This window comes from Gymnogyps californianus, chromosome 2 (assembly GCF_018139145.2).
Source record: "Gymnogyps californianus isolate 813 chromosome 2, ASM1813914v2, whole genome shotgun sequence".
Lineage (NCBI taxonomy): Eukaryota > Metazoa > Chordata > Aves > Accipitriformes > Cathartidae > Gymnogyps > Gymnogyps californianus.
The window spans coordinates 108,948,307-108,967,229 of NC_059472.1; the positions used below are offsets into that span (position 1 = coordinate 108,948,307).

The window sequence follows — 18,923 nt, forward strand, 5'->3', positions numbered from 1 at the left end:
TCAGATACCCTCACCTGTCGTAGGGAGTCCTGGTTACATTGCTCATCTTCTCTCCCTTTTCCGCTGGCCTTGTGTCCTAGAAGACTAGAGTCTGGCACTTCTCATGAGTACTTAGGCTTCCCCAGCTTTCAAAATCATGTGCTCATGACTGACTCATGCTGAGGCACTGGTGCTTATTCTACCACTGAATTAATATGCTGCCCTAAGCCATGCTGCCCTGTGCAAGGATAAAAACTCACAGCTTGACCCCCTTTGTTTAATTCCTTTTGCCAAGTACCCAACAGCAAGACATGGTGCTTGAGCCTGTGAGATGCTGAGTTTCTTCTGAGAGGTGCTAAATAATTTCAGCTTTAATTGGCTCTAAGGTGATGGCAACAACATTGCATTCATGTATCCTTTATTTTAAGCAACGCATCAGTGCGTAAGTAATAAAAAAGAAGCCACAGGTACTTAGCAGCAGTCTCTGGGAGTTGCTTGTCTTGTGCACACTGGGTTTTTCCCAAAGTACTTGTACTTACCTGAACACGGGAGGGTGTTCAGCACCATGGAAAACAAGTGAGCAGTTCTTAAATCTTGGAGCATCGCTTTGTTTTGTACTGTATTGATTGTAACTGGCGAACAGTTTCAAATATTGATGATTAAAAAGAAAAATGCAACAGTTGTAACTATCAGTAACACTTTTCTTTGTCACTGAGGGATAAGGTTTCGAGGCAGGGTGTTAGCTGCTTGATTTTTGTTAATGATAATGGGAGCAAGTTGGCTGTCCTCTGCAGAAGATGTCCCCCTGATGTGTGCTTTGCATAGCAGTTTGAGCTGAGGGTAATACGTTCTCCAATTTATTTGGTTTTTTTTAATATTATTTGCAAGGTGACACTGCGTACCAGGCAAGCATAAATGAATGCATTATTGCCCTCATATCTTCACACACTTTTATCTTTTTCTTTAAATCATAGTGTTTGCAAATAAAATAATACTTTTATGCTCTTTAACACTAAGCTCTTTAAAAAGTGAGGAGAAAAGAGGCTGTTCTCCAAGGTTGCAAATATTACCAAGTACTTTTAACCACAGAGCTACCTGACTGTAATCCACAGATTTGGTAAGAGTCTGTGCAAAGAAGTCTGGCAGGGTCACACGAACGTGGTATCTGTGCATGGCCTGATGTATGCATACACTTCTTTCTTTGTTAAATTGGGGTCTGCAGTACTGTTGTTGTTCCACCACCACCACCTTTTTTTTTAAATCTTGTTAAATCTCATCTGGATTTATTGTAATGTACAAAATGTTGTTTGGGAATTATGTTCTGTGTAAGCTATTGCATAATGAACGTTAGGGTTTATTAAGGTCTTTGAAGAAGGCATGGGCAATTGTTTTTTTTGTTGTTGTTACTTTCTGAATTCATACAGCAACTAGCACAACATTGTTGTCAGTGCCACCCTAATACAAATGTTATGTAGTGTTAAGGGAGGCTTTGTGGATTGAAATAACAGTGATGTGAACAATGGAGTCGGAAAAAGCAAGCTAGCTGACTTCAGGAGAGTCTTGATTGGGAAGTAGAGGGTAGAGGAGGTAAGGACTGTGCTTTAGCTGTTTTTTAAAGGCCTGATGATAATAATAAGTTATGGAATCCTTAGTGTGATCTGTTATAAGATGAACCAAACCAAAATGCTTTTTTATGGTCAGTTTGAAGTTCATTAATTGTATTGGTATTTAGTGTTTTGCTTCTGAGCTTCAGGTGAGACCCTTACTTGTGGTAACCTTGCAGGTAATACCGGAAGGGTATTTAGAGATTGAATAGACATTAACTCTGAATATATCTTGCAATCTGACATTTCTCCTTTCCCCAGGAGCTCACCTCTGTACAGCTAGATGGGGCATCTGAGTATGCTGTTTTGAGACAAAATATAAATGGCATCTACTTGTGCTGTACCTGTCTCTGGGAGTTAAAAAGACACTTTGATCTTCACAGCAGTTAACAGTATGCTTTTGACAGATTTAAACAGACTTAACACCTTTCTGATGAGAACAGCCCTCACTCACCCTTCTAGTAAAGACCAACAGTCAGGAGGGCAAGCTGAAAGTGCATCTTAACAGTTAGCAAATGTAGATTTGGGGGCATTAATTTTTGTTTGTTGGGGTTTTTTTGTTAAACTGTAATTTTAATATTTATCCTGAAGTAATGCTAGAGTGCTTTATCTTCTGTATTCCCAACTACTAGATGCTTATGAAAGTCAAAGCTGACTTTAGTGACTTTGCTTCATGTTAAGTCTGCAGCATTTTATCTTCACTGTGTTTTTTCTACTGGGAAGTAGCTTGTGTGTGTGTGTGTTAGTCCAGGGTAAAAGGCACCGGTTTTGATATTTATTTTTAGTAGTGAAACAAAAGCATAGGGAACCCACTCTGTGCCCTCAAATGATACAGCTGGGACACGTACGGCTTGTCTGCATGGGATTGTTTTCTGTGCTGTAATTGAAGGAAGCAAAGGGTACCGCAGATACTGCCTTTAAACGTTCATGTCTCTGATGTTAACATTTGTTTAAAAAGGTTAATTGCAGGCAATTATGTGTTAAAGGAGCTACAGCACAGGAAAAGTCAATAGTACTAGGAAACTGTAACTTTGAATTAATGATAGAACTGAACAGTTATGCCAGAGCAATTTATTTAAGGAGGCAGCACAGTTTGTTATTATAAACTGCTAAAGTGGGATGTGTTGGGGGTTTTTTTTCTTTTTCATAACTGTATAAAAGGCATATTTACCACTACACACTGAATTCTTAAAGTGAGTGAATAACGAACCAAGTATTCTGATGTTTTAAATTTAACATGCTGTTCATTAGTGTTGAATATTTAAAAATAAAATTGCTTCTTGAATTAAGCTGTATCCATTAGATGGGCTTCTTGAAGGCAAAAGGCACAATTGTGCTTACTTAGCATGAGAACCTCAGAGTTTAAATATCTTCTATTTATTTTGTAATCTGTGTCTATGGTAAGAGTCGATTACTGTTTTGTGGTACTGGTGACTAAAATTTCATTAGTGTATCTTGAAGCTATGGCAAACTTGCTGGAATCTCTTTTTTTTCCTGCTCTCCAGCCCAGCATCCTGGGAGTTCATAAAACTGTTCAGTCAACATTCAGCCTTTATCCAATTTGGATAAATCCCCTAGCTGGGATCCATCTCAAAACTTCTGAGAAATAGTGCTGTTTTTTCTTGGTAAGCTAGCTAAACCTTTAAAGGTTTCATATTGAAACTCTGTGGTTTTAAAAAAAAAAGTTATATACATGAAACATAAGCAGTCTGCTATGGAAGTGCCTTCAGGTCCTTATCTGAAAGCAATCCTGGCCCTCCTGACTGCATACTCATTTTAGATGGATGCCGTATGGCTCTAAAATACCCTGATGAGAACAAAAACCAAAACAACAAAAAGCAACAACCTAAAGCCAAACAAAAAAACCACCCTCAACCCCCAAAAAAGGAAACAGAATGAGAAGAGAAAGAAAAACTCCGTCTGGCCCAAAGCCTCTGAAGATTTTTGTTGCTCAGTGCCTGGTGTTACGCTGCTTGACAGCTCTAGAAAAGGCTTGGTAGACTAGGCTGTTCTCACATGAATTTTATACTTCCAGTCCCATTAGGATTATGGAGTTGTGTCCTGGTTTCAGCTAGGACAGAGTTAATGTTCTTCCTAGTAGCTGGTATAGTGCTGTGTTTTGGATTTAGTATGAGAATAATGTTGATAACACACTGATGGTTTTAGTTGTTGCTAAGTAGTGTTTATACTAAGTAAGTCAAGGATTTCTCAGCTTCTCATGCCCAGCCAGCAAGAAGGCTGGAGGGGCACAAGAAGCTGGGAGGGGACACCGCCAGGACAGCTGACCCAAACTGGCCAAAGGGATATTCCATACCATATGACATCATGCCCAGTATATAAACTGAGGGAGCTGGCTGGGAGGGGGGATCGCGGCTCGGGAGCTAACTGGGCATCGGTCAATGAGTGGTGAGCAACTGCATTGTGCACCACTTGCTTTGTATAGTTTAATTCTTTTAGTATTACTATTGTCATATTATTATTATCATTATCATTGTTTTTCATTCCTTTCTGTCCTATTAAACTGTCTGTATCTCAACTCATGAGGTTTTTTTTTTCCTGATTCTCTTCCCCATCCCAGGGGTGGGGGGGCAGTGAGCGAGCGGCTGCGTGGTGCTTAGCTGCCGGCTGGGGTTAAACCACGACAAGTTGGCTCACTCCTGATAAACGTCAGTGTAACACGGCAGAGAATCAAGCCAGCTGAGCTGGTCATGACCTTATATGCATAGTGATAATTAATAGCTAATGAGACTGGTAAAACATGGTTCTGAAATGCAGTAGACTGCATCATCTGGACTGTTTAGGAATTAAAATTTTAAATTGCACTTTGAAAAGGAATTACAGACATCTTTTGCCATCATGGGCAAAAAGATAACCTTCACTAAAGGATATGTGCCATATATGTCACTGAAATATATGTCATCTTCAATACCGTTATGCTACAGAATAAGAATTAGTCATGAATTTGAGGTCAGAGGATAGGAAAACATGGGTTAGACTAATGTAATACCTGATTTTAATCCATACTTTAAATAAGGGTGGCTGGTTTAAATGTTATGGAGGGGTCTTTCTTGCTACTTTTTTCTGACATAATTTCTTCCACTCACATGGTCATAAGCTTAATATGTGATTCTCCAGAGCCTGTTCTCCTGGACTAGTCTGTACTCTGGAGTAAATACAAAACTACACCAAAGCAAACAAGTGGAAACCAATTACAAAATATCCTTAAGTTACTTTAGTATGAGGGTTTTTTCCATATCTCTCAACTATTTCCCCTTTTTCTATATCAGTGCTAATCTCTGAGGTTGGTCAGTGTAGGATGACTTTTCACACAATGACTCTTCTTCACTTGTGTTAATTGGAGAAGAACTTTGACTCAATTCTGCTCACCTGAATCAGGCAATTTGTTCTGCAGAACTCAAAAAGACCAAGTCAAATGCAGCTTTTGACTCTTGACTGAACGTTGGTTTGCTTTTGTTGGTTTGCATAGCCAACGAGCTACAAAGAGCAGCCGTTCTCTGGAGATAAAGCTGAAACATTTTATGATGTTTGTGAGGCAGACAGTGCAGGTTGAGATTTACTCATTATGGATATTTTTTTAAATTCATCAGGAGTGACTTTCTGAATTTTCCTTGTTTCTGGTGTTTCTAAAAGGGAAGTAGAAGAGAAGAAGAAAGAATTCTTCTCTTCATGTTCATTAATATGAGACTTTGACTTTTTGAAATTTTGAAGTTCCCAGGCACAATTCCTTATTCTCTGTTAGTCAGTTCTGGCTTTGTGGTGGCTACAAGTGAACTATTTAGAGAGGATGTTTTGAAAATGGACGTAGCGCTTCCTGGCAGAGGAGATGTGTTCAGGCAGTGTAGCCAGGAGCCCTGGCAGAGCGCATGGGAGGTGCAACCGAGATTCTTGTTTCTTTTGCTTGTAAAAATTCAGACAGAACTTTAGCTAGCTTTTGTCATGGAAATGGTTTTACTTTGGATGAGAGCAGAAGCTGTGCAGGAGCATTTGATTCTGAGAAGATACTTTTTTGGCTAATTCTGCTCCCAGTTATGCCTCTTGAAGCACTCAGGAGAAATGGTTGATTATTTAAAAGCACTTGCAGTCTGTAGTTACTGTAGAGAAAAAAAAAGACAAAGACACTTTTGGATTTATGTACTGCATTTCAGTAAGATAAACAACCTTAAGACATCAGCTTTTTCATCAGAGTGGATGTGTGCGTCATACCACCTTGGCTTTCCGTGACAACTGGCTGTTGTTCTTCCCGCCCAACCTGCTGGGACACATCCAGGGCTTGCATTCGGGGCCACCACTGTAACGCCTAGAGTGAGTTTACTTTTAATGGCTTTGTTTGAATCAGGAAGAAATGAAAGGAAAATAACAAATTGAAAGAGAATACCTGGAGTTTTTAGGCTTGTTGTATTCAGTAAATATTTCATTGGGAAACTTGTGGAAAGGTAAAAAGGCAGCAATTTAAAATTTAAATTTTGAAAACATGGTATTTTTTGTACGTTGAAAAGGTCAGTCTCACAATGAAGGAGCAAATCTAATTTTCTGTTTAGTTTTTGCTGGTTTTGAACTATACTGACTTGGGTATATGAAACAGAACACTGAAGCATTTGCATTTCTTCTAGTTGGTTTCTGCGTCCTCGATAAAACCTGATGCAGAAGGGACTGCCCTTCGCCCCGCTGCGAGTGTGGGAGCATCACTTTTGGAGAGATTATTTTTAGAACATATCCTTTTATAACAGCCTTAGTAATAGCAGAGAGCAGTGAATTTGAAATGCCATAGTTGCACATGAACTAACTCACAACAATTGTACTTACCAGCTTCTCCTGAAGCAGCTTTTAGGTTTTCAAAGAAAATGGTAGCCAGTGACCATGTGTCTCTTTTGAAATCTTTGAACAGAGCCAGAACATGAGATTTTTCTAAGTTTTACTGATGTGGGAAGTTTGTAGACCCTGCAGCATTCCTCTAAAATCATACAGAAGAAAAATATGTCCCAATATGCTTTGCCCAGTTCCTCGTAACTCAGCTTGAGCTGTAAACTAATTTGCTGATGAACTCTCATACCCCTTGTATGTATAGTAACCCCTAAGTATAGTAACCTTGGAGAAGAGGAGCTATGTATTTAATTTGTTAGAAAACACTGAAATCACAGCTTTAATTCAAAACTCAGTTCAGCCTTATCTGTTGAAACAGTGGCAACACTTTCCCCTGTCTTCTTAGCTGCTGCTTAAAACTCCAGGAATTGTGCAAGATGGAAAGCTCTATTTCTGTGGTTTGCTGTTTTTTTCAAAAAATATTCTTAAACTGTTGTCATGGTTTAACCCCAGTCAGCAACTAAGCACCACGCAGCCGCTTCCCCCTCCCCTTCCCAGTGGGGTGAGGAGGAGGAAAGGAAGGAAAAAAAAGTAAAACTCCTGGGTTGAGATAAGAACCGTTTAATAACTAAAGTAAAATATAATACTAACAATAGTAATAATGAAATATAATAATAATAATAGTAATGAAAAGGAATATAACAAAAAAGGAAGGGGGGGGGGGAAGAGCGATGCACAATGCAATTGCTCACCACCCGCTGACCAATGCTCAGTTAGTTCCCGAGCCGCGATCCGCGCCTCCCAGCCAACTGCCCCCTGTTTATATACTGGGCATGACGTTCCATGGTATGGAATACCCCTTGGGCTAGTTCGGGTCAGCTGTCCTGGCTATGCTCCCTCTCAGCTTCTTGCACACCTGCTTGCTGGCAGGGCATGGGAAACTGAAAAGTCCTTGGCTTAAGGTAAGCGCTACTTAGCAACAACTAAAACATCAGAGTGTTATCAACATTATTCTCACACTAAATCCGAAACCCAGCACTGTACCAGCTACTAAGAAGAGAGTTAACTCTGTCCCAGCCGAAACCAGGACAACTGTTCATTCTGTAGCACAGTTGAAGTTTCATTATGAATTTGATAAGAATTTATACAGTAAATATTTTGAAGCATTCTGCAATTAAAAAGTGACAAGAAGCAAGTTGAGATAAATATCGCAATGTTATTTCTATATGCTTTGCAGCAATATTACTGTACAAATGATGGTTAGGATTTGAAATCAAGTTCATGCACATTTTGTACATCCAAGATATGACTTCACTGAGCATTTGGCTTCCATATTTTGGGGGGAGTATTTTTAATAATCAAGGAGAAGAGCAGAAACAAGATGACATCAGTAACAACTAAAATAGAAATCTTTGCAACATTTGTGGCATACCAGCTGTCCAAGCATCATCATCATCATCATCTTCTGACAAACAATATCCTCCGAGGTTTGATGTACAGCACTTAGATATGCTTTTTTAAATACTTTGCTGACTGAATGATACATTTGAAAGATGTTTGAGAGTTGTCTTTCTAGAACCATGCAGATAAAAGTCTTGCCTTACTGACCCAGGGAGATGGGTCATCTAAGCGATGTTGCCTTACTGACCCAGGGAGATGCATCATCGAAGCGATGTGTAGCTCCCTCAGCAAAGAAGGAACACTACATTTACCAGTTTTACAGTTCGTCTGTTACGTTATTTTGTATCACCTCATATCAACTCTTGTTTTAACATGCTTTTAACTAACTCCTACTCCCTTGAGAGATTAATGCTTGTACCCCTTGGCGCTCTTGAGAAAATAAATATTAAATGTAGTAAGATGGATTAATTTTTCATTTCACTGCTTATTGCTTTCCTTTCAGCTTCTTGCCTGATTACATCAGTGGTGATTTTGATTCCATTCAGCCTGAAGTCAAGGAGTACTACAAAGTCAAGGTAAATTAAATCTCTTTGAGTTTGTGTGTGTGAGAGCATTGTAGGGCACAACCCATTAGTGCCCCGTTGGTCATTAAGTGATTCTGGCTCCATTGGTTTCTTTGAGGCTTCAGTTGTGAAGCACCTTACAAGCTCAGATGTTGCGCTTTGCCTGGCGCTGTACTAATGCTTAAAGTAAACACGGGAGGTGTGGTACTGCCTGAGTCTTGCGTAGGGTGCAGTTTCATAGCACCAGCTCAAGAAATAGATCGTACGTTGCTGGAGATTATAGTAACTAGAAACTAGGATAAAACTTCCTGAAAAATCTGTGACTTCGTTTTGCTCAGTGAGATACAGAGCAATAAAGATTAACCTCCCATGAGTCCCACATGTCTGGCACCCACAGACTTTCTAGAGAGAGTTTCTCTGTGTGATTTTTGCATGATACAACTTTACCTTTTTAGCGGGACGCTGCAGATGGAGACATCTGTCTTTTTCATCACCCACTGAAGCACTGAATTACACCCCGACTACTTCTGCTTCGCTAGTGGAGTGCCCTCCTTAATGATTTTTTGGACAAATTCCTGCATACATTAATTTATTCCCAGTGTAGCCACCCCGTTTCCAGTGATCAACATAAATGTAAACTGGTATTTCTTAGGTCTTAGGGCTCAAAGTTCTGCCTTTAGCTGACTACTTGGTATTTAACGCTTCACCTGCCTGCCTGTATAGGCTTTTGTGCTGAGTGCAGTGCTTTACCCTCACGTCTTGGACAGCAGGTTTCTGCAAATTCAGAGTTTGCCTCAGTGTGCCAGCTTACCTTTGCAGCAGGCTGCACTTGGAAGAGCAGTAAGTGTTTGATCCTTGTGCGCTAGTGGACTTAGAGGTCTGTGATATGTCTGCTGCTAATTCAACGTGTGAGGCTGAAAATTGCCTAAAATATTCCCTGGTGGACTCGGGATCAAATGGTTAGAACAAAAGGTTTCAAACTGTGAGGGGAGGGCTGGAGGAGTGTGTAGGACTGGGTTTTAGTCCCTCTCTGAGCCCTATGTGGTTTTTTTTTTCCCATGTTGTCCCTCATTGGTTAAAAGGGAGAAGTGTGTGATGGCTGTCCATCTTGAGAGAACAGCTCAAGAAAAATGCTTGGGAATCTTTAGGTTACAGCTGGGGAAGTGAAAATAAAATAAGAAGCTTTGGATTAATGCTATTCATTACAGACTGGAAATTCATGATCTGTGAGTAAATGGGGAAATCACAAAATGCACTGCTGTATTTGGCATGGACGTTGGTATTAATGCTTATATAAACTGCATGTTGGTAGGTAGGTAAGTCCTACCAAAGAATGCGGGTTAAGGATTGTTCAACAGAGAGAGGGGAAATGGAAGAGGTAGGAGGGGGAAGGATACAGTAGGATATGGAAAGGGATAAGCTAAGCTAAAGTGGCATTACACTTTTTCACGGGGATTACTTTTCTGGCCATAGCATCCCTTTTGTCAGCTCCATTGTAGCTGACTGTTGATGTGCAGTTTACATCTTCTCTATGAACGCGCAGTGAACCATTCTGCTTCATATAGAGTTGATACACCCGTGCAAATGCTGGGCTGATAGGCTGTAAAGGAAGCAGTATTTCATCAGGATTGTAAAGGTGTAATGAAGAGCATAATCTAGCCTACAGAATCCTTGCCTGGAATCCTCATACATGACTGAGGAAAACGCAGTTTGACTTTAGAATTTTAAGTTTGGGTGTACGTGGTCGGAAAAATAATTTTTTGCATTTTTAAATTAAACTTCTGTAGTGAGAAAATTAGAATGGTAGATACAGGTGGGTGTCTAAGGAGGTCTTGAGCAAAAAATATAATAAAACACAGAATTTGGAGAGAGGTGTATGCTTCTTTTCTTGTATCTTGTCCAGTAAAGCACCCTCTGTAGTGCAGGCAATTTCCAAAGTCACTGTCATTTGGAAATGTGTGTGTTGATGACCCAAAATAGGTTAGGGCTGCTTAAAACAAGCTGCGAGAGACCTTCAGGTGAGTAGATCAGTGTAGCGCCTTTGACTTCAGGGAAGTACAGCGTCACGTTGTGAGTTAGGGTTGCTTCCCGTGCTGTCCTTCCTCCCTCACCAAAGCACTCCCTCACCTGCATGCAGATTCCTCCCAGAGACGGGGTAAGCCATTATCATTAGATAGTATTACTGTATTGTTTCAAGCATTCTTTTTTATCAATTGTTGATGATTATGAATGGGAAAATGGAAGAATTGTTGTAGCAAAGCTTAGGCTGATGTGATGTGGCAGTTTTCAGTGAGCAAGGAGATGAGAATCCACAAAAATCCCACCTGCTAACTAACTGATGAGTATTTCCCTGTACAAAGAAAAAGCCCTTTCCCATGCTAGCTTTTGGTATTCGTGATCAATTACTTTGACATTGGCATGCTCCTACAGCCTTCCCCTTCCCCAGTCTTGCTTCCAAATACTCACCATTGCTGGAATGGAAAGCCTGAACCATTCTTATCACACAGAATTACCTGAAAGCATATACATTTGTCATGTGATATTGCTCCAGTTTCATTTGCCCAGGCTAGTACCAATAATTTCATTAATTAGCTGGACTTCTCTGAAGTTGAGCATGATACCTTCAGACAACTAAATATTTATTTTTCCTTTGAAATGTGCCTCTAGGTAAAATTTTTCAGGGCGTTAGGTCTTCATCACAAAATAACAAGAATATTCTGTCGGCATTCCTAATGTTTCTGCTCCCATTTACTGCCAAGCCACCTTTCCTGTTCCACCAGGCAGCGGACTGTCCTACCTGAATTTTCCCTGTTACATCCACCTGTCTTGAGCTGCTGCCAGGCCAGGGTTAGTAATGACTTACGCTGTAGCTATAGCTTTAGCTTCTTTGAAATTCATACTTTCTATGTAGAGTATTTTATACTGTAGTGTAGATTTTCATCTCTTGGTGCCCCTTGCTTTTTCCCATATATACCTAATGCAACTTATTCCCAAATGTTACACAAAGGAAAGGTGACACTTTTTGAAGGCACTGACTTGGGGTAAGTCAGGAGCTCTGCTGTCTGGCTGTAACATTACTGTGACCTGCAAGGAAATGGTGTGTGTGGGGGGGTGTATTCCTTTGTACATGTATAACCAAGTAATTCATTATGGCCAGCAGAAAGGAGGAGCTATCACATGTATGGAGTGAGTATGAAGGAAAGTGAATCAAGCAGCAAGTGCTGAGAGGTATTCACCCCCTGCACTCCCGTCTGCCTTTACGTATGATGTACAGGGAAAAGTCATGCCAACTTTTCTATCACTTAAGTTTGACTTGATTGCTGTAGATTGACCTGTCAGGTGAAGGGCAAGTAATCCTGAAGGAGCTGGAGGCTCCTTCGGTATTTCAATTGCAATGATTTAATTTATACCAGGAATTAAACTGATTTTTTTTCTCTTTGTGTTTGTGAAGCTGAAGGTAAGTTTCTCTGTGTTTTTTATAAACATGATTTTAAGTATTACATTTACAATAGAGTGCCAGTGACCTTTTTTTTTTTTAAAGCTACCCATATTGACAGAAATGAATGCATCATGACTTCCTTTATCTCTCTGAAGATAGCACACCACTGGTTAAGAGGAGTTACTTTTTCATAGTAAAGCTTATGGACGTTAATTATTGAGTTATAAAACATACTCATTTACAAGTGTTTGTGTCAAAGACAGCCTAGTGTAGTGCTGAGTGAGAAGGGGGAGTATTAAACTCTGTGTGAAACTAATTATGGTTCTGTAAAGAGTTGTCTATAAGCAGTTGTATCATCATCATGAAACAATGAGAGGCCTGACTCCTCCATCACAACAGCTTGATGCCAGGGTGTTGCTGCTAGACTCGGAAGGTTTTCTACCTCATTTAAGTGATGACAGCAAGAGCAGATATATGCCACTACAGGAAACATGACATACAGATTCCCGAAGCCAAAGGGGTTTACTGGAAGGGAAATTGTTAACACCATTCCTCTGGTGTTTTTAGCTGAGCAAGGATTACATGACAAGTGTTTCTATTTTCCCTTAAAGAGGATTATTGCCATTGTGTTGGGGAACCTTATTTAACTAAAGTTCATAAACATGAAGCAAATAAATCCATTTTATCTCTGTTAGGTGTGGCATGCCATAGTTAGTGAAGAGATCTAAAGGCAAAAGTGCTGTTTTTTCAGTTGTGTTGGAAAGTAATTGTGTAATAGACTTATGAGTGGGATGTGGAAGTGATGGGTTAGGCGTGTTACGCTTTTGGGAGAGAATAAGTAAGTGTGCGTCATAGGTTATTCAGCTTTACTTTTTATTTTCTGCAGTCTTGTTTTTGCCTTATTGGCTTGTCAAGTAGGTACTTGTAGTCTTCTATTCTTTATATTAAAAAGTTACTGATTATTTCCCCCGTTTCTTAAAGAGTTAAATAATGTTAAAACTGGATAAAACTGCACCACAACTGGAAAAGGAATATCATGTTTAAATTTTCCTTTTTAAATCATACTGCACTATAAATGAAGGATAAAGAATAACAATTCAATATTCTTTATTCTGTATATTTTCTGTCATTGTTAAAACAGATATTGAGAAGAGTTTTTGTACTTTCATTATAAATATGCATGTTCGTATGATCCCATAATAGATGCACTGGCAATCTTTGTGTAGTCTGAAGTGCATTTGAAATGACACTGCACAAAGCAGGGAGGACTTGTGGTGATATTTCTGTCATTGCAGTTTCATCTGTTTCTTGCTTTAGCTGAATGTTTCTATTATTGAAACCTTTTAAATGTTACTTTGAAGTTAAAGCAGCCATTTGTATTGTTATGCCTCAAACAAGGCTCAGTTTCTGAAGTTTTGAGACCAAAGACATTATCTAAAATTATACCAAATCTGTACTTAGGCCTAGAAGCAGAAGGTTGAATCCAGTGCCCTTTGAAATCCAGATTATGCTGTTTATTAAAAATCCAGTTTGACTTTTCCGCTAAGCAAACTTCATGTGCTTTAAAAGGCTTCTGTAGACTTAGTAGGCTCTGCTTCAGATCTGTAATTAAATGCTGTGAACTTATTTACAAGTCCACTGTTTTTCCTATTCTCTTTTCTTTGTAAGCCCCACAGAGCTACTTATTTTTGCAGGCAGTTCTGCAGCTGTAGCACTTTCCTTTTCCTTTTTCTATTACATTTCCAGGGTTTAATGGTTATCAGGGCTGTAGAAATGCTTAATAGGTATGGTGTGGGTATTGTCTTTTTGTTCTATGATGATGCACCTATAATTAGATTTACGAAGTGTATTTGTAGCAGTGAAATAGTGCTTGTACATCTCTCTAACTTCTACACTTTCTTGCTAAACTGCATGTTTTAGTGTCGTATTCCCTGCTTGCTTTCTGAGGCCAAAATTTTTAATAATTTTGGGAAATCACAATGTTAATTGATTTCCCTCAGTTATATTATTATAATTTAAATACATACAAAACCATTGAGTTTTTCTGTGATATTTTAATTTACCTTTTATCCCTAAATGATAGTATTTTTTCTAAAACTGATTTTTAATACAGGATGTAAATATTGAGAAGTTTGACTCATTTAAAGCAATCTTGTTAGATTCTTAGTTTTCTAAGAAAAACATGGTTCATTTTAGGGCCTGATTCCTTTGTGAGAGCTTTTAAGGTTTCAGAAGGAGCTGTAAAATTTTGCGAGTGGATCTGAAACAATTCAGTCTTGCTGTTGAAAAGGCTACTCCTTGACAATCACTGCTTAAGCTTTCAAGCCATTCCTTGTTTTATGTGTCCTGCTGAAGACATCTCTGACAACTATAAAAAGTGCTGTGCCTACCTCAGTTCAGCTTCTGATGTGTTGAGGGTGGCCAGTGCTGCCTGGACTTATAACCAAGTTATAAGTTGTAATTTTTTTCTACTGATGTACGTTCATTGAAAGAGCCTCACTGTCTTAATATAGATAGAGGTTCATCAAGTTAAAATCATTTATAGGGCTGGGATGGTCCTGTTATTAATAGTTCAAACTGTATATGACTGTATATGCAATTTAGGATTTTGGACTGGCAGCTTTCTGTACGTCTTAGGCATGTAATTATTCAACAGGAGCTTTCATAAAATGGTTCCATTCTTGAATAGTATGTCAGAGGTCTTGTCAAGATCGCGTTTCCAAGGGAGTTGTGTAGGTGATTTGGGTTACGTGGATTTCTTATTCATGCCAAATGAAAGTAATATCATAATGTTCCAGAAATGTCATAAATTTGTAAGAGATAGGGTGCTCAGTGGCACTTTTGTAAAGGTGAACATGACAGACAGTCACACTAGGTCAGACCAGAGGTTCATTCAGCCAATGTCTGGTCTCAGCTGGGCTGGTACAGAATACCTTTGAAAGCATATGTATGCACAGCGATGCTTCGATACACTCTTTCATCTCCCACTAATATATGGCGTAAAGATTTCCTAAGTCAGAGGTGGTATCTTTGTGTTTAATTGCTTCATAGATTGATTTAGTTTTTCCCAAAATTAGTCTACACACTTTTCTTCAAACTATGTAGATGAGACTGCAAGTATCCACAAAAAACCTTTGCAATGTGTTCCCCAGTTTAAGTGTTTACAGTGGAGAAAATCTGTCTTTTGGATATTATTTTGGTTTTGAGCTTGACTTTTGATAGTCACATGTGATTCTCCTGAATGTCACATTGTGATAAAGAATGGATGAACATACTTCAACCACCTTTTCACTCCTGTTGTGATTGTATTCGTATGATTGCGCCTAGCATTCCTGTAGGTACGTAGGGGGATGTGTGTCTGCACAGCTAAACCATGGAATATTGCATATGCCATCCAACTTCTGGCCTAAAATTACGTACAGCCTGTACAGATGTTTTGTGTCCTGCTGAGTTAATATATATATAATGGCTGGGAAGTCTTGTTGAAAAGAGTCTTCCGTAAAGCAAAGGATTTCAGGACTCTGAGCTTGCACAGTGCTGTTCTTATGTGTCAGTGAAAAACAAACCCAAGAAAAATCTCTGTCCAGTTCTTAATACCACTCTTTACGCTTTCACCAAGGTAGCAGTTTCCAGAAAACAATATATCTGTCTAAATGCAGATGAGATTTGTGAAAAAAAAACAACAAAAAAAACCCCAAACAAAAAAACCACAAACATATTCAGTTATACAGCCCTGCATCTTTTTAAGTAATGTGTGTTCTTTGTGTTATCTCCTGGAGTTGTACATCACTCCTTTCGAACCTGAAGAAACAGCTAAGTCTGACTTGTGTTGTAAGATCAATATAATATCATTGAGATTCAGCGAGTTTTGAGGTTATTGAGAGTCACTGTGTATGTTTATTAGGGCCTGAGTCAGGCGCTAATTTATCTAGTAGGATAGAGAATGCAATTTGACCAAGTTCTCATTCCTTAAAAAAAGTGCTACTCTATTTTCCTTTGCAGTATTTTGCTGCTTGTTATGTAGCTTTGGGAGACAGTATATAGAAATTAAGAGATCAAACTTTTATTAGAGGTAGTTTGTCTTTCTGTTGCTTAGGTTTGAAATGGCAGTTTGCAGGTTACAAGTTATTTTCTTTCTTCTCACAAGTGCCTTAGCTGAAGCTCAACTGCCTGACAGTAGAATATGCAAGAAAACAGTGCACCATATAACAAAAATGATGCTGGTGGTATTTTAGTCTTGCATCCAATTTCAATTTAATATTATGTTGCAGTATGAGATTTATTTCTCCCTTTCATTGGTTATGGCCCGAGGAGGGGAAAGGGTAGAATCTATATTGCAATAGACATTTGAGTTAATTCCAAGAGTTTTAAAAAATTTAATCTGGTGTTAATCTCTGAAAGAAGTCATTACTCTGGTCTGTCAGCCTGTGATGGAGAAAATAACAGAAAAGTTTAAAAAATAGAAATGTATTGAATTAACTTCATTTCCAGTGCAAGGAACAAAAAAGGTGTTTTAAACAATGACAGCTTAATCTGGAGAAGGAAATTGAACAGAGTTATTTTGTGATTAAGCCTCTTCAGACAAAAGAGAGCTTTAATATGGTACTAGTGGTTGAAGACTCAGATGATAGGTCTTTTTAGATGTAAGTGGGATTTATACATCCATCTTTTCTTTTTAGAGAATTTAAGAGAAAATTGTTCCTGGAGCAGAAGGCTCAGTGCCCATGCCTATGGACTGCTAATTTAGAACAGTTTCCAACGAAGCTGCAGAACCGACAACCTCCCGACTCATCAAATGTTGCTGCAAACTCAAGTTCAGCCCAAATGCTCTGTGGGATTTGTAAGCTTGATTCTGTTGGGGGGGAGCCCATCAGGTAGCCGAAGCACAACTCTGGCCAACAACAGGAACACAAACCTGACCACTAACCAAGAAAAAGATCCCCAAAATCCTGATGCTACAATTTTTAAGTATTTTAAGAAGCTTGGCAGCCTCTGCAAATGATTCTGTTGTGCATCTTGTCAAAGAGCAGGCAGCTCTCATTTCAGAAGCAGAGTGAAAAGATGCAGTCTGTTGCTCATTTCAAAGTAGGAAGGTTTGCTGGTGGGCTGGAGAGGAGGAGGAGGAATGCTTCTGACATGCTTTCAGGGACCTGTAGCGAGCGTTTTGGTGAGTGCGTTCCCTTGCTTTAAAAGGAGCCTGTGGACTACTCAGGATCATTCTCCCTAACCTCCAAACTCCAGAGGCAGATTCACCAAGACCACCATAAACTTTGCTTCTTCATCTTTGACACAACTATGAACTTAAAAAGGTACAGTAAATTGGGATACATGATCCACGGCTACCACGTCTTTACTTACCATAATGTTGCCCTCATGGTGCTTACACTTCACTTACAGCAATACAATTACAAAACCTCAAGGATGACAATCCAGATGCAAGAAGGTTAGATTTGGTCTGTTTGTGTTCATGCAGACAGATGAGTGCTCTACAAGCCTCCAAATGGAAAAGAAAGAGAATATGATGTGTGTTGTTCTGGTAGAAAAGTTAAATGCTTTTGTAGCTTGTCAGTGAAACAAAGGATGAGCTAAAGCTGCCAAATTTGAACTTGCCTGTATTAATTAACTTAATCATGGAAGTGTAAGGTTATTTGGAGTTTTGATATGAACCAAGACAGAGGTGGAGTCCAACAGGAAAATTCAAGTGCAGCTTCTGGAGCACAGATGGTTATTTTTCCTTACTGAATTTTGATTTGGTCAAAAACATGCAAAATAGAAGGTTTGTTTTTATAGCTGCACTCAGAAATAGTGCAAGATGATAAAAGTTGCATTCACATATACCAGGAGGAAATTTAACTTAAGATGTAATTTTTGAAAGAAGACCATTAGTGGCAGAGAAATACCATTACTGGGGGAGGGCGGGGGGGAATGAAGGAATTCAAGTTCTGGCAGCTTTAAGTACAGCTGAGTGGGGAGAGCTCTGCAAATTGAAATATTTCTCATACTTACCTTTCTTGGTACCTTCTCCTTTTATTTTTCTTTCCTGTATTTCCTGACTGTAATGTTCTTTTGGGCTCTTGCTGTTTTCACTGTCATCAGTAAGCATTTGAAGCTCTGTTTTTCTGTTTCAATTCTGCTGTTTTCCTTGAGTGCTCAGTAGAGCCCAGCAAAGAGGGGTTGGATGAAGGTTTGATAAACTGACTGCGGGAAGCTTGGCTGAAATCCGGTGAGTCTCAGGACTGTGAGTTAGTTTGTGTTCTGGTGTGCTGTTGGATTCCTTCTTTTGAAGAAGCTGTGATGGTCTTTGATTAAAAAATAATAAAAGTTCCTTAAGTCAAATAGATTTGGAGGTATAATTAGAAAGGGAAACAGTCCCCTATGTGATGAAATGAGTTAAGAGAGAAAAATGAAATGTCACGGGAGAAGAAAATGAGGAATGGAAACTGAGAAAAAGGCGGAGACTCTTTAAAAAGTTAGAAAAAGGAAGCATTTTGAGAGAGAAAAATAAAGGTAACATCAGCAGAGGGTAGGAAAGAGAACTGGATAGAAACAGAAAAATTGCCCTGACACATCAGCAAATTAGTTCTGCTGTCATTTTTGCAGCCGTGAAGAAGTCAGTGTGATAAGATAAGCACACATGCATGGAAACCATATTTTTCTAATCTAAAAGTAAGATTTTCAGTTTATTAGGAATGAGTGCAGGGTTGTTACTTTTGGGGTTTTTTTTACTGTTTTCAAATGTTTTTCTTTGAAGTTAAAATAGGAGGACCTATGTTTATTCCATCCTTGACCAAGCTTTGATGGGAGTTTCATCAGGTGAAGAACAGAAAATCATACAAGGAGCTTAAAACATAAATAACTGCAATGGAAGTTGGAATGTATTTACAGGAAATTTACAGGTGTTAAGACTACTTTGTCCAAATTCTGCAGCAGCTGCTGCTGTAATATATAATGTGTCTAAGCAACTGTTAATCCAATTGAAACAACTACTTCAGTAAGTATTTACTTTGCACTTAATTGATAATAAACCTTCAAGTAAGGAATTGGCAATTTACCATAAATTGCTAGTTAACTTTACCAGATTTTCATTTAATGGATAAAAACATAGCCTTCAAGAGG

General features: G+C 38.9%; 1 protein-coding gene across 1 annotated transcript in view; it reads left to right on the plus strand.

Annotated features, from left to right (window-relative positions):
- The window catches only part of TPK1 (thiamin pyrophosphokinase 1), a 314,655-nt gene that overhangs the window by 139,552 nt on the left and 156,180 nt on the right, over positions 1 to 18,923 (plus strand). Inside the window, exon 4 of the mRNA XM_050891078.1 lies at positions 8,308 to 8,380. Within this exon, the coding sequence (XP_050747035.1) occupies positions 8,308 to 8,380 (73 nt within the window). The remainder of the gene's footprint in view (positions 1 to 8,307; positions 8,381 to 18,923) is intronic.